The 13775-nt window shown below is 58.4% G+C and overlaps 1 protein-coding gene across 5 annotated transcripts; it reads right to left on the bottom strand.

The window, feature by feature from the left end:
• Positions 1-122: 122 nt before the first annotated feature.
• On the bottom strand, positions 123-10131 carry ST6GALNAC2 (ST6 N-acetylgalactosaminide alpha-2,6-sialyltransferase 2). Of its 5 annotated transcripts, none has more exons than XM_085556958.1 (10): positions 9889-10131; positions 4809-5039; positions 4632-4689; positions 3850-4024; positions 2993-3158; positions 2771-2909; positions 2503-2606; positions 2287-2370; positions 1632-1731; positions 123-1253 (listed from the first exon to the last, which is right to left on the bottom strand). In XM_085556958.1, the coding sequence occupies exons 1-10, from the start codon at positions 10011-10013 to the stop codon at positions 1086-1088; spliced, it is 1350 nt and encodes a 449-aa protein (XP_085413084.1). In that variant the 5' UTR covers positions 10014-10131; the 3' UTR covers positions 123-1085. The 5 variants fall into 5 exon arrangements, with proteins under 5 accessions (XP_085413084.1, XP_021402681.2, XP_085413083.1 ...); XM_021547006.4 differs by having other exon boundaries at positions 4809-4901; XM_085556957.1 differs by lacking the exon at positions 9889-10131 and adding an exon at positions 7375-9142.
• Between the last annotated feature and the right edge of the window lie 3644 nt (positions 10132-13775).

The following is a 13775-nucleotide window of genomic DNA, read 5'->3' as shown; positions in this document are numbered from 1 at the left end:
GTTTCCATCCCTGTCTGCCTCTGGAGCTGTTCCCCAGTTGAAGTCTTTACTCCCTGTTACTGCTTCTCTGCTGTGGGGGGAGGGTCTCACCCCACCCAGTTCATCAAAACAACAGAAACATATTAAAGAAAACAATCATTCAACATTTATGTAATTACACAAAGTGGGAAAGTGTCTTGGGTTACACTGCTCTGTCTCCAGCCCCACCAGCTGGGGAAGCCTCCCCCAGTCCCTGAGCAGTGCTGGTGTATGAGGGACGCTGAAGGGTTCAGGATCCTCCCTCCCTTGGGGTTTAGGGAAGGAAATTAAAGAGTGACCACACCTTGACCCACCTGGTGTGGGGCTGCCTCTCAGAGGCACCAGAGTCCCTGTGCAAGGAAAGGCTGACAGAGCCAGTGCCACACACGTGGCTGAGGCCAGGGTCACCTCTGGGCTGCTCAGAGCCTGGACATGTTCCTGGAGTCCCGGCTGACCTGCCTTGACCCTCCTTGTCGCTGATGGCTTTTGAGCCCCTTCCTTGCCAGAAAACACCAGACCTCAAGAAGGGGACAGTGACTGTGTCTGTCCTTCTGTCTGTGCCACGGACCAGGGAGGCAAACGGATCCTTCTGGAATGTGGCACACATCCACACAGCTGGCTGGGGCTGGGACTTTCTGCTGTCTTTCTGGAGAGAGGTGTTCCCCAGACATATCACCTCTTGTCACCCGAGCTCCAGTGCGAGGATTTCTCCTGCCTGCTGTTGTCCCACCATGGTGATGAGCATTTAAGGTGAAGAGCATTTTCCAGCATCACCCTGCCCCTTCTGTTCTCTGCTGCTGCCCCAAAGCCACATCCATGGGGCTGGCAGGGCCATGGCTGCCCCAAAGGCCACCTTCAATCGTGCTGATCCCCGAGGAAAGCAACATTCCTCCACCAGCTTCAGCCTCCCCGTTATCCTCACATCACTGCTGGCTGTGGTGCAGCAAGCCTGCTCCGTGGGCTGGCTGGCCAGCTGGGAAGAGCCCTCAGGAGGGAGAAGGTGACCCTCAGGAGAAAGAAGAGCCACGAGAGTCCTTGGACTTGGCCCTGTGGGCAGCGTCCCGGCCTCAGCGCTGGTAGAGGGTGATGATCCCTGCGCGGTGCAGGCTCCTCCACAGCGCTGCCTCCAGCATCATGTCGTGGTTGGCATAAAACACCAGAGGTTTCTTCTCCACCTCGTAGTAGTGGTCTGAGAACTGCTCGTAGTTGGCCGTGATGAACCCGTAGGCACTGACCTGTGGGGAAGAAGGTGGGGCAGCCAGGAAGGGTCAAGGCTTCACTTGGATGGTCCATCACCACCAGCACTCCCTTCAGGGACAGGGGACATGTAGGACAGCCACCAGGATACACTAGAACCCCACAGCAGCCAAAGGGGGCATTCCCTTCTCCCCAGGGGAACAGCCAAAGGGGGGATTCCCTTCTCCCCAGGGGAACGGCCAAAGGGGGGATTCCCTTCTCCCCAGGGGAACGGCCAAAGGGGGGATTCCCTTCTCCCCAGGGGAACGGCCAAAGGGGGGATTCCCTTCTCCCCAGGGGAACGGCCAAAGGGGGGATTCCCTTCTCCCCAGGGGAACGGCCAAAGGGGGGATTCCCTTCTCCCCACACCCCCTTACCTGGTCGCAGGTGTGGAGTGCGGTCAGGAGCATGAGGGCGCCGGTGCTGGGCATGTACAGGGAGCTGAACTGGGTGTTGAGGAGCTCTGACCGCAGGAACCTGACGGGACACGCTGGCTGTGGGGCTGGCACAGCCCTGAAGCCCCCAGCCCCACACCCCCCCAGCCCTCTCCAGTGACACCAGTAAGGCAGGAGCGCTCAGTGAAACACAGGGCTCAGGTGGGTTCTCTGATGGCTGCTCTCATTTGCTCAGAGGTTGGTAAAAGGCACCTCTCTGCTCTTTGGAGCCACCCCAACCTGGGCACCTGCTTTCATGAAAGGCAGGAAAAGACCATCCTGCTGGGACCTACCTTTGCTCCTGTTAGACTGGGGCAAAATATAATTTGTTTTGGGGAATGGGAGCAAGGTGAGCACAGGGATGTAGGAGGGGATGTGAGCTGTGCTGCATTGAATAGGAATGGCAGGGCAGACAAGCCTCTGCCTTGTGTGCAAACAGCAGGGCAGGGCTGGTTCCAGTGTCTGGGGGAGACTGGGACTGCACTTTGATGCTGGGCAGCTACTGGTCTGTACTGGAACGAGCAGAGAGGGGAGGGAGGTGGTCTGAGCCCAGCCCAGAGCAGAGCCAGGCAGCAGCCACAGTGCTCATCACCCTCACCTCGCTGTCAGGTACTGCAAGAAATCAGGATGCAGCAGCTTGAACTTCTCTGCAGATGCCTCCAGTCCGAAATACTTCTGTGGGCTGTAGCAAGGCAAGGAGAAGGGCAGAACTTTGTCATGGAGCTCCTTGGGGGTTTATCCCAGGAGGGACAGCTGTAGGGTGAGGACACCTGCATCACTAGGGGTGCTGGGGGGATCTTGGGGAGCTACTCACTCGTCCCCCTTGTCCGAGCCCTCGGGCACTGGGCTGCCCTGGATGGCCGATTTCAGCATGAGGTAGTCACGGATATCCGAGGGGATGAAGATGTACCTCAGGTCCTGCAGCAGGGACACAGACAGGACATTTGGAGGGGGGTTTAGGGACACGGCCCACGCTTGCAGGCAAGGACTGAGGGCTCCCGAGATGGGGAGAAAGTCTCAGAAGCAAGCCCAGCTTGAAAGGAGAATTTGATTCAAATCCCCAACAAGCCCTCGGGTCTCACCTTGCCCTGGGGGACCTGGGTGAAGCCATACTCCTCATAGGAGATGAGGGAGTTCTTCATGGTGTTCACCGTGAAGCCGTAGAAGGAGACCTTGGTGCCAACATCCTCCTCAAAACCCTTGATCACGGCCCCATTGAGCCTGCAGGAAAAGCAGAGAGCTCATGTCCAGGGCCGGCATCTCCCAGCTGCCACGGCCCCATCCTGCCTGGGATTCACCCTCACCTGAAGACCAGGTGGTGGCTGTCGATGGCCTTGCCCTGCCGCGAGCCGTTGAGGATGCCACCGTTGCCCACCACGGCGCAGCGGACACAGCCCCCGGAGAAGGCGGCCCTGTCGAAGAGGTGCCGGTTGGCCGAGGCGTTGAGGAGCTGGAGGGTGCTGCCCACCACTGGAACGGAGCAGGATGCCACCGGTCAGCCAGGGAAAAGGTGTGTGCCAACCCACGTGAGCACAGCCAGGAGCAGCACACAAGAAAACTCACACCCACCCCGGTGCAGGGGAGAGGTCTGCAGGTGGCATATGGCGGCACCAGATAAGCCCTCCTCTCCCAGCTTGGTGTCACATCCTCGTATCTCTTATCTCCCCACGCTCCTAACCCTGCCACGGTGACCACCCAAGGCTGTGCAAGGCACAGGGATGCATCCAGATATCTCCAGCCTGCAGATGCTGCTGCCTGTGCTGGCCACATCCCCTCCTGATAATGTCTCTGCAACTGCCACTGGCTCTCTCCAGCTCACCACTCCCAGCACTTCCCAGCCCAGGGACTGAAGCTGGCAACTGCCAGGGAAAACAGAGAGTGGGTTTGGGGTGGGAAGGGAAACAATCTCCATGCACAACAATGGAGCTGCTTGTCTGAGCTCATCCGGCCCCACTCAATAATCAGGGACACACTGGAGCTTTTATTCAGGGAAAATGTCACAAGATGCAGCAAGAGCCGCACCCTGTGCCCTGGGAGGTGGGGTGGGAAGAGATCAACATTCCTGGCTCCTTTAGGGCTCCTGGCCTGGCCCACATCTCCAATCCCTTCTTCTGGGCTCCCCATCCCCTCAAGCTGCCCCACATCCCAGCGGGGTCTGTACCTGTGAGGGACAAGCCTTGCCAGCCATAGGGGACATGTCGTGTCTTCAGCCTGTTCCAGGTCTCCAGGGTGAAGTGCTGGTCCCACATCAGCACGGGGGTGTTGAAGCGGAAGATCTCCCGAAATTTGGGGTCCGCCTTTGCTCTGGCCATTACAGAGTGGAGGCAGGGGCTGGGCTGGGAGGGAGGAAGGAGGATCCCTGAATAGTCTGCAGCCTGGGGCTGCCTTGCCTGTGACACCCCCACCCCTCAGCAGGCACCAAGGTGAGAACAAACCCAGGGACAGAAATGCTCCTTGTCCATCACACGTTCTGCTGGGTCACCCAGGCAGGGCACTGCCTCGTGCCTTGGTTTTGTGCTGCAGAAGAGCCTTTGGCACCCAGCTCAGCGGGGCTGGCAGAACCAGGGCTTACACAGGCACCTGAGGGCATGAAAAATCCAGCACCTTCAGGTGTGGGCAGCCCTTTAAAGGGCTCTGCTCTATGAGAACAGAGCAGTAACAGCTCCCCTCACGGCCTGGGTCCATCCCCATGAGTCTTCATGCACTGCTGGCCCAGGAGTCACGGGGTTGGATGGGGTGGTGATGCTGGCTCCAGCCTCCACACAGGGGAATGGCAGCAGGGAGGCCTGGGGAGAATCACTTGTGTGGATGGACAAGGTTGCTCCTCTGCAAACCCCTTCCAGAGGATGCTGCTCCTCCTCAGCCTCCCCACGCAGCCCTACAACCAACAAACACCAGCATGGAGGGGCACCATGGACATGACTGTGCTGTGCTAATGCTTACCTGCTTTCTGCTGGGCTCCGGCTCCTCCAGCTCGGCAGAGGGCTTGAAGGAATTCCCACTGGGATGGGGGAAACAAATGGCAGAGTTAAAAATCCACTGTTTGGGAACTGGGGATGCCCACAGTGGGCAGGGGCCTCCCAGTTCTTGCCAGGATGGCTGAGCATCTTCCCTCCTTACCTCTCCAAGCTGCCTCCAAGAGCCCAGCTGCGGCTGCTGGCTCCCTGTGGTGTCCCTGAGGGAGCCAGGACCAGTGGCCCCGGCTGCAGCAAGCTGGGAGAAGACAAGTGAGGGCTCAGCTGAGGTGACACTGAGCACCCTGACATCCCCCCACCTGTGAGAGCTACAGGACAGCACCACGACCCCTCCATTTCTCTCCTCTTCACTGCTGCCTGTGCCCACCCACACCATCTGCAAGTGGAGAGACAAGGATTTGCAAAATTCAGGGTTTGTGCAGCCACCAACTCCTGGTGGCTCCAGGACTCCCAAATACCAAAAACAACACCCAGCCCAGCCTGCAGCTTTGGGGGAATCCTGGTGAGACCTCCCTGGCTCTTCCCACCATCCCACCCCTCCTGAGTCCAAAGGGAACTGGGCTGGAATAAACTGGACAGGCCAGCAGGACACATTTAGTTGTTCTACTGGAGCAGCAATCAGCAGCTGGGGTCTGGAGGTTCTTGGGGTGCATGGGACACCCTCTCCCATGGGGGCGGCTGAGGCATGCCCCGATCCTTCCTTAGTAACCAGGGCTGCCCACCCTGAAGAACTTGGGGTGCCCTGAGCCCCACGGGGCCAGGCTGTGCTGACCCAGCCCTGGGGGGGCACCGGGGCTGGGGGTGGGCAGGCGAGCAGGAGGTGGGAGCCCACCGGAGGGGAACAGGGAACCATTCATCCCCACACAGAAAGGCCCTTCAGAGCCCCCAGCCCCGCCGCCAGCCCGGGCGGCAGGTGCTGCGGCCAGAAGCGGGGCATTGTGGAGGAGACAAGGGCTCCTTGTTACAGGATCTCTGCCTGGGAGCCTGGGGACAGGTAAAAGCAGGTGGGGAACGGAGCCTCACCCCCCCTTGGCCCTGCTGGCACGAGGTGTGCTGGCACAGGAGCACAGCGGGAGTTGGGTTTCTGTCCCTGCCACAGCCCCTGCCAGCTCCAGCAGCACCCACAGCCCTGCCCAGGAGCAGATCCAAACCCATCTGCCACCCAAAGCCTGCTCCGTGCCACTCTGGAGGCATGGCATGACATGGAGGGGGTCAGCCCAGCACCCTGCCTGGGGTCTGGAACCCAGCTGTGCGTGGAAAGGCAGCGCCAAGCAGGTTTTGTTCCCAGCACCATCCCAGCTCTGGGCAGGGGATGCTGAGGGTGCAGCAGGCTGAGCCCTAGCACTGGAGCAGGGCAGCTTTTAAATCAAGCCTGTGTGTCCTGCCTTGTGTCTCCTGGGAAGTCAGGCTCCCAGCAGGAGCAGAGCCCTGCAGAGCCCCCACCACTCAAACAGCCCAGGGGTCAGCACAGCACAGCTCACCCCTGACGCTCATCCTGAGACCACCTGAGCAGGCAGAGAGAGGAGGGAGGGAAAATGCTCCAGAGGGTCCACCAAGATGGGACTGAGCAATCCCAGAGAGTCACAGAGCTGCAGCTTTCTGCAGGGCCTTTCTGCTGTTATCCTGCATCATCCAACTAATCCCAGCCTGAGCAAACTCGTCCATTCCCTTGTCTTGCAGGGGGCAGTGCAGGGTCTGCTCACAGCAAGGGCAAGGCCATCAGAGGCTGTACCAGACCTGGTGGTTGCACTGGAAGCTGCTCTTTCAACCCTGGTACAGACAGCACATCAACCAGAGCAAAGCTGTCCCCCACAAGTGTCCCACAGCTCTGGATCCGAGTGGGCTCAGCCCCAGTGAGCTGCCCTGGGGTGCAGGGAGTGCCCAGCCCCTCTTGCTGCCTTTATCTCACAGTGCAGGAGATCCCCTTGCCTCAGCAGCAGAGCTTATCAACACCTCCACCACCCAAGGGATAGACCAGGGACTGGGGAAACCTCCCTGCTCCAACCCCCGAGCTGGCTCCTGCAATGCACTGAAGCCCCTGGGTTGGCCACCCACCCATTTTCTGGCCACGGAGGTGCACAGCCCTCACCAAACCCTGAGGCTGTCACCCTCACCCACCATTTCCAGGCTTGAGCTGCATCCAAGCAGCCTCACCCAGCCCCACCACCTCCCCAGCCCTCCCCACCAGGTTCACAACAAGCCCCAGCTGCACATCTCTGCCCACCCAGTCCCTCCCCAGCTCTCCAAGCTCTCCCGCTCATGTTTCTCCCCTTTCCCATCCCCAGCTCACCCAGTGCCTGCAGCACAAGGCAGAGCCCTGGGCAGGGGCAGTGGCAGGGTGCTGCACTACTTTCTGAGCTGCCAGGATCTGTGGGAGCCCCAGGGGGCTCAGCCTGGCCGTGCCCAGGATGGAGGGAGGTTGGAGGGAGGCTCAGCCTGGCTCCTGCCAACCTCCCAGGGGAGCTGGGCCCCAACCCCACCCATGGCCGGACACAGTGGGTGGCACCTGCTCATCGTTTCTTCCAGGCTTTGTGCTGAACTGATAAATCAGTGCCAGCACCTCCCTGCACTCGCTTGCCAGCTGTGGCTGCTGGAGCCAGCTCTCCAGCGTTGCTGCTGCCCAAACCCTGCTGGGAAGGGCGTGGGGCCGCTGGCCCCCCAGCAGCCAGCATCTCGGCGGCACGATGGGGAGCCAAGCGCTTTGACGTCACCTGCCAGGATGTGGGGAAGCACACACACACCACTCGTGCTGCTTGGTTGACTCAGAAGATGGCAATCCTGCCCAGGACCACAGATGCACAATGGGGCTGCGGGAAGGAGTGGCTGTGGCTGCCCGGGCACCGGCGGTGGCAGCAGAGGCAGCCAAGCCTGGGTGCACTCCCTCACCATCGTGACATTCACAAATGTGACGTTTCTGGTCCAAGGCCATCCCTCGTTTCCGGAAGATAACGCTGTGTGTGAGTGTTGTGAGCACACACTCCAGCCTTATCTTCAGCAAATACTCCCAGGGCCCCACAGAAACATTTGAGGGAGCCAAAACAGCAACAAGGACCCGCTCTTGCTGTGTCTCACTGTGAAGGGCTGAGCTCCAGCAGCATCTTTTCCTGGTGCAGAGCAGGAGTGGCACAGCGAGGCTGGGCAGAGCTCTGTGCTCATCCCATCTGCCCTAAGAATAAAGCCACGAGTGCAGCCAGCAGATCACCAGTGGGCTTTGGGAGAGATGGATGAGCAGGGAGTGGGACAGGGCTGTGCTCAGCTGAACCCCAGGGGATTTCACTCCCTCCATCCCATCTCTGTGGGGAACAGAGCATTTTCACACTTCCATGGGGCCACCAGCTTTGTGTGGAACTGCAGGGGGACTTGGCACTGCTGTGGGGATCAGGTCCTGGGGTGACCTGGTGCTGGCCGCAGTCACCATCCATCAGAGATCAGCTTCCTCCTGATCCACTTCGTCCCCCTGTACCCCACTGCTCACACAAACCTCCTGCTGAAACGGAGTCACCTGCACCCACAGGTGAGGACTCTGCTCCTCCTGTCCAGGAAATGAGTGCTCTGCACCTCAGCCCTGTGAAGTGGCCAGCCCAGATGCAGCTCTGCACTCAGCTGGCAGGGCAGCAGCAGTTCCTCCAGGGACACAGCTCTGTTGGGATGAGCAGCACTCACGCAGTGCCATGTTGGTAAAGTCAGGGAATCAAAGCAGAGAGCACTCTGCTTTGGGTTTAGCTCTAGGGGTTGAATCAAAGCCAAGAGGAGAGTCCAGGAGGGCTCTGGAGCACAGGTCAGCTCTGTGTTACCTCCCCCTGGACCCCTCTCTGGGGCTGGACAAGCTGTCCCATCAGTCAGGGCTGGAGCCTGGCCTGGCTTTCCAAGGAAGGTGACCTGGAGCTGCTGCAGGTCCAGGCAGGGTTAGCCCGATACGTGGTGGGGGGAGCTGCTCCCTGCTTCCATCCCATGGGTTTTCTCCACACCCTGCTCTTGCTGGGCCATAGACCCTGTCAGGGCACGGCTGCTTTCCATTCCCAGCTCCAGCATGGGCTATGGGTGTGTCCTGCTGCCCCCATGGGCCCCAGTTTCCCCTTTCGTGGACATCAAGCTCTTTGTGGGAGCTGCTCACACCCAGCTGTGACTGCCCCGAGCAGTTTTTGGTAACGCTGCCGCTGGTATCACTGCACACCCGGCACGGCGAGGGTGGAAAGAGCCAACAGCCAGCCCGGGCTGCTGCAGATAGTCCTGACCCACCAGCCCGGCAGGAGAGGGGACCCCTGCCTATGGCACGGTGGGATCGGGCAAGGAGAGCTCCCAGCTGGGGAAGAGAGAAGTTCTGAAGGCCGGGGCAGCTCAGCCGGCTGCACCCTCAGCAAATCCCGCTGCAAATCTCACCCTGCGCAGGGCCGGCTCCGGTCCCCGCAGCATCCCCGGTTCCAGCTGGGCTCTGTCACCCCCATGGCAGCCAAAAGCACCCAGGAGGAGGTGGGGGACACCCCCAGCGCACTCCTGGCCCAGCACCTGATGCTCACCTGATGCAGCTGGTCCCGCAGCCCAAGCGCTGTGCGGGCTCCTTCCCCGCCCGCTCCCCCGCACTCGGCGGGGCACCCCGGCACCCCGGCACCCCGGCACCCCGGCACCCCGGCACCCCGTCCCGCTGGGCACCGGGGAGGCTCAGGAAGGGGCTCCGGGAGCTTTGGAGGATGCGGGGAAGGCAGACAAAGGGGGAGCTGCGGATTGCTGGAGTTCGGGAAACGCTGCAGGCGAGTTGGCGAGCGTGCGGGCAGTGCGGGGATCTGAGAGCGGGGCGGCCGTGCCCTGCCCTCCGCGGGGGCCAAGCCTCCCCAGGACGGGCAGCGGGCTCCCAGCCCGCCCCAGCCCGGCCGGAGCACTGCGGGCAGCGGAGCGGCTCAGCCCAGCCTCAGCAATGGTTTCTGTGCGCTGAACCCTCGGAGGGGTTTCACCCAGTGCGGGTGGAACCCTGGGGGACCCTCCACGGCATTGGGGTCCCGCTCTGGGCAGCGCTGGGCTGGGCTGGTGGCCCCGGGCAGGAGCCGATGCCCAGGACAACTCAGAGCGGGGGCAGAGCCTGCTGCCAGCCTGTTTCCCAAACCGGCCGGGGGCAGAGATCACCAGCCCTAAAGGGCGCACACCGGCACCCCGATTTCCCCTCGCCATCCCAGCGCACGGGATTTACAGATCCCTGCCTCCCACCCCTCTCCCATCCCCGTCCCCCTTACCTGGCTATGATCCTCTGGCTGGTGGGCGCCTCCACCGTGGCGTGGTAGTGACTGTAGAGGAGCAGGGAGGATGTTAAACCTGCCAGGAGCAGCAGGCAAAGCCTTTTCCAGTGCGGGGACCCCATCCTGGGCAATGCAGCCACTGGAGCCGTGCAGGGAGCGGCAGCGTGGCAGCCAGCCCCGGGCACACAAACTTCTGCTCTGCCCCGGCTGGGGGCTGGCTCCGTCCTGCCCCGGGTGCCCGGCTGCACTTTGGAGCCGGCTGGGATATTCCTCCGGAGCGGTGGGAGGGAGGGTGTAAGCCGGAGGGAGGAGGCACCAGGCTGACTGGTTCAGACTTGCTGCGAAAAAAAGCACTTTTGAGCTGCCTTTTTTTCCTCCGAGCTGGGGATTAAACATTTACCCAGACCAGAAGGGAACTGATGTTTTCTTTTTTTTCTTTTTTTTTTCTTTTTTTTTTTTTTTCAACCTCCTTTTCATTCCACCACCGCACGGTTCATAAGCAGGATTCCCCTTTTTTGTAACTTTCTTGTCCGACACAAACACGTGCGTGTTTGGGCTGCAGCCACACGGACGCCCGGCGGTCCCACGGTGCCACCCCCGAGCATGTCCGCGGGCTCCTGCCGCGGATATTCTTATTCTTATTCTTATTCTTATTCTTATTCTTATTCTTATTCTTATTCTTATTCTTATTCTTATTCTTATTCTTATTCTTTATTCTTATTCTTATTCTTATTCTTATTCTTATTCTTATTCTTTATTCTTATTCCTATTCCTATTCCTATTCCTATTCCTATTCCTATTCCTATTCCTATTCTTATTCTTATTCTTATTCTTATGTCTTTATTCTTACTCTGATTTTGTGCTCCTCAGAAACTGCAGGCTCTGAAGGTGGCACCTTGGGGTGCCCGACAGCAGCACCCGGTCGCAGCCACCCGGTGAACCCACCAGATGGGTGCAAATGTGGGGGAAAATGGGGGGCACTGATGGGGTGCTGCCACTAAAGAGGAGGGGAGACACGGTTGGGGTGCTGCCCCCGGGTCCCCGAGCACGTTCTGGCTGAACGGATCGCCTGCATTTGCAGCCAACAAAACCTTTCGGGGCTTTGTGGCGAGCTCGACAAAGAGTTTGGGTTGCAGGAAAGGAGAAACGGGTTTGGGGGAAAATTTGCATGAATTATTTTGGTATTTTCGGAGAGGATGTGCTCCAGTTTCTTTTTTGAAAGAATATCTTGGTGTTATTTTAGTTCAACTCTGAAAGAACCAGCCTGTGAACTGAAGGATATGCATACCAAGATGTTTGTTGCAGTGGGGGAAGGGACTCAGCAGGCAAACAAGCCTTTTCAGTTGAACTGTGGGGATTTTGGGGGGTTGGATTTTTAGGAAGTCACCAGACTCGGGGAGCAGCACTTGGTGAGCCCTGCTCCACCCAAACCCTTTGCCCGTGGCTCCCTGAGCACTCACGTGTTGTTCCAGGCTGTCACACACCTCCAGCCCCTCCACAAATACCCTCTGTCATTATTCAACCCCAAAACCTGAGTCCAAACCCTATCCCTGTCCCCGAGCCCCACTGTGCCTGCATTTTCCCCAACACTCCTTTATCCCCTCAGATCCAACCACTCCCCTTCCTTTGCAGCCTGTCCAGACAGGTTCAAAGGAAGATAAAAGCAAAACACCTTTTAACAGGAGTTTGCTTCAATCTCCACTTGCTTCCTTTACTGCGGATCCCTCCATTGCCAGCCCTGGTCCTCTGGGAATTTTGGCTGTGTGGGGATGGCACCGTGTTGGCATCCACGAAGTGCCAGGCTGTGGTGTGAACATGGGAGCAGCTCTGTGCCTGAGGCTGGCAGTGGTGTCACCTTGTCCCCCTGGGAGAGAGGACGGTGGATCTGGGACACCACAAAGGGATAGGGCCAGGCTGATTTCACGGAACTCTCCTTGCTGTTGTGGCAGGAAGGTTGGCTGGGCACGGATTGTCTCAGGGAAGGAAAGAACAGCAGGAAGGACAGGACAGACCATGACCACTTGGACACACAGGGATGAAATCAAGCTGAAAACCCAGCTGGAGCTAAAGCTGTGGAAGGATGGGCAGGAAGAGGGGGTCACACGTACCCCAGTAACAAAAGGCAGCTCAGAGAAATGGGGATGCATCATGGAGGGATTTGATGCCTTTTGCCTCTAGCACTAAAAGCTGCTCCCAGCCCTCAGGGGTACAGGATTTTTCTGGAAAACTCAGAGCCAGCAGAGCATAGGTTGAGTCTGGGGTCCTGCTCAGAGGTCCCCCAGCCTGGAGCTGTCCCCACCCTGTGAGTCAGGGTCTGCCTTGCTGGCTCTGACCCACTGGATGCCTCTCCCTGCGATCGGCACCGTGCCTCACATGCTCTTGACACTGGCCCTTCGTTAACCGCAGCTAATTATTACCAACTGCTGGAGAAAGTCACAAGGGACATAGCGAGGCTTGCCTCCAGATGGATGACCAATGGTCCGGGGGAAGTGACCTGGGGAAAGTCAGGAATTTGCCATTTGGAAGCATTTATGGCCCAATCATGCAAATACTGGTGGAATGGCAGCTTCAAGGGCTGGAGGAGCTCATTTCTTCACATCTCACTGTTTCCATGATATATGGTTTTCTACTGTTGGTTTTATTTTCAGCGGGGTGAAAATGAGATGCACAGTTCTTCATCTGCTCTACTTGTTTTGTGCTACAATGCATTTTGGACTATGCCCCAAAATTAAGTGGTGCTTAATTTAGAAGTTAAATAAGTGTGAAAAACCTTTTATGATGGTAGTTGCCAAATAAAGATTAGGAAAAGAACATAAAAGAAATTACAATGGGAACCAGCAAGTATCATTTTTAGCCTGGTCTTTTTATTCCAGTGATTACTTCTTGGAAACAGAACCCAATCCCTCCCCGTGGCTAGAGAACACAAGAGAAGAATAAACATATTTTGCACCAGCTGGCTGCCAGCCACAGGTTGGTGGAGGAAAATGTCGTGGTCTTTGCCATGATGAACTGTGCAGGTGGGAGAATGAGATCTCCAAAAATCTCCTGGAGGATTTACACATCCAAATTCATTCAGCACGGGTCAGAGGCGCATTTAAGATCTCCAAAAATCAAAAATCTCCTGGAGGATTTATACATCCAAATTCATTCAGCACGGGTCAGAGGCGCATTTAAGAAAGATCTCCAAAAATCAAAAATCTCCTGGAGGATTTATACATCCAAATTCATTCAACACGGGTCAGAGGCACATTTAAGAAAGTGCCAAAACCCTGAAACGTGGAGCCTGGCCGCCGGAGCGGGTGGCTGTGTCACCCCCTGAAAATTCAGGGCCATATGGCTGCCTGTGGAGGCACGGCCATGGCAGCATGAAAAATTCATCATCAGATGTGCCGGGGGGCTGCCACCCGGCCCCTGCCCGCTGGGGAGGGGAGGGCAGCGGGAGCAGCTCGGCCACAGCTCCCCTCGCCAAACGGGGTCAGGCACGGCGCCCGCTGGGGAGCTCCCTGACTCTCTCTGCTGGGCTTTGTGGTGGATTTGTAGGTGTTACTACAACCAAAGGCAGGAGAGGCGACCACACGGAGGATGCCTGGAGCAGAGTGACAGCAGGGTGACAGCAGGGTGACAGCAGGGTGACAGCAGGGTGACAGCAGGGTGCTGGCTGCGGGACCACAGAGGCTCAGGGCTGTGCTCTGCCCTTCTGCCCACACCCCCAGGGCTTCAGAGGGGGGAAAGGGGACTGGGGGTGCAGCAAAACCGCTCAGAGAAGGGCAATGAAGCTGGTGAAGGGTATGGAACACAAGTGAGGAGGGAGCTGGAGTTGTTTAGCCTGGAGAAGAAGAGGTTTTCTCACTCCTCTACAAGTCCCTGACAGGAGGGTGTGGCCA

Source organism: Lonchura striata, chromosome 18 (genome assembly GCF_050655825.1).
Source record: "Lonchura striata isolate lonStrDom1 chromosome 18, ASM5065582v1, whole genome shotgun sequence".
Classification (NCBI taxonomy): Eukaryota; Metazoa; Chordata; class Aves; order Passeriformes; family Estrildidae; genus Lonchura; species Lonchura striata.
This window is presented reverse-complemented; position numbering and strand designations above follow the sequence as displayed.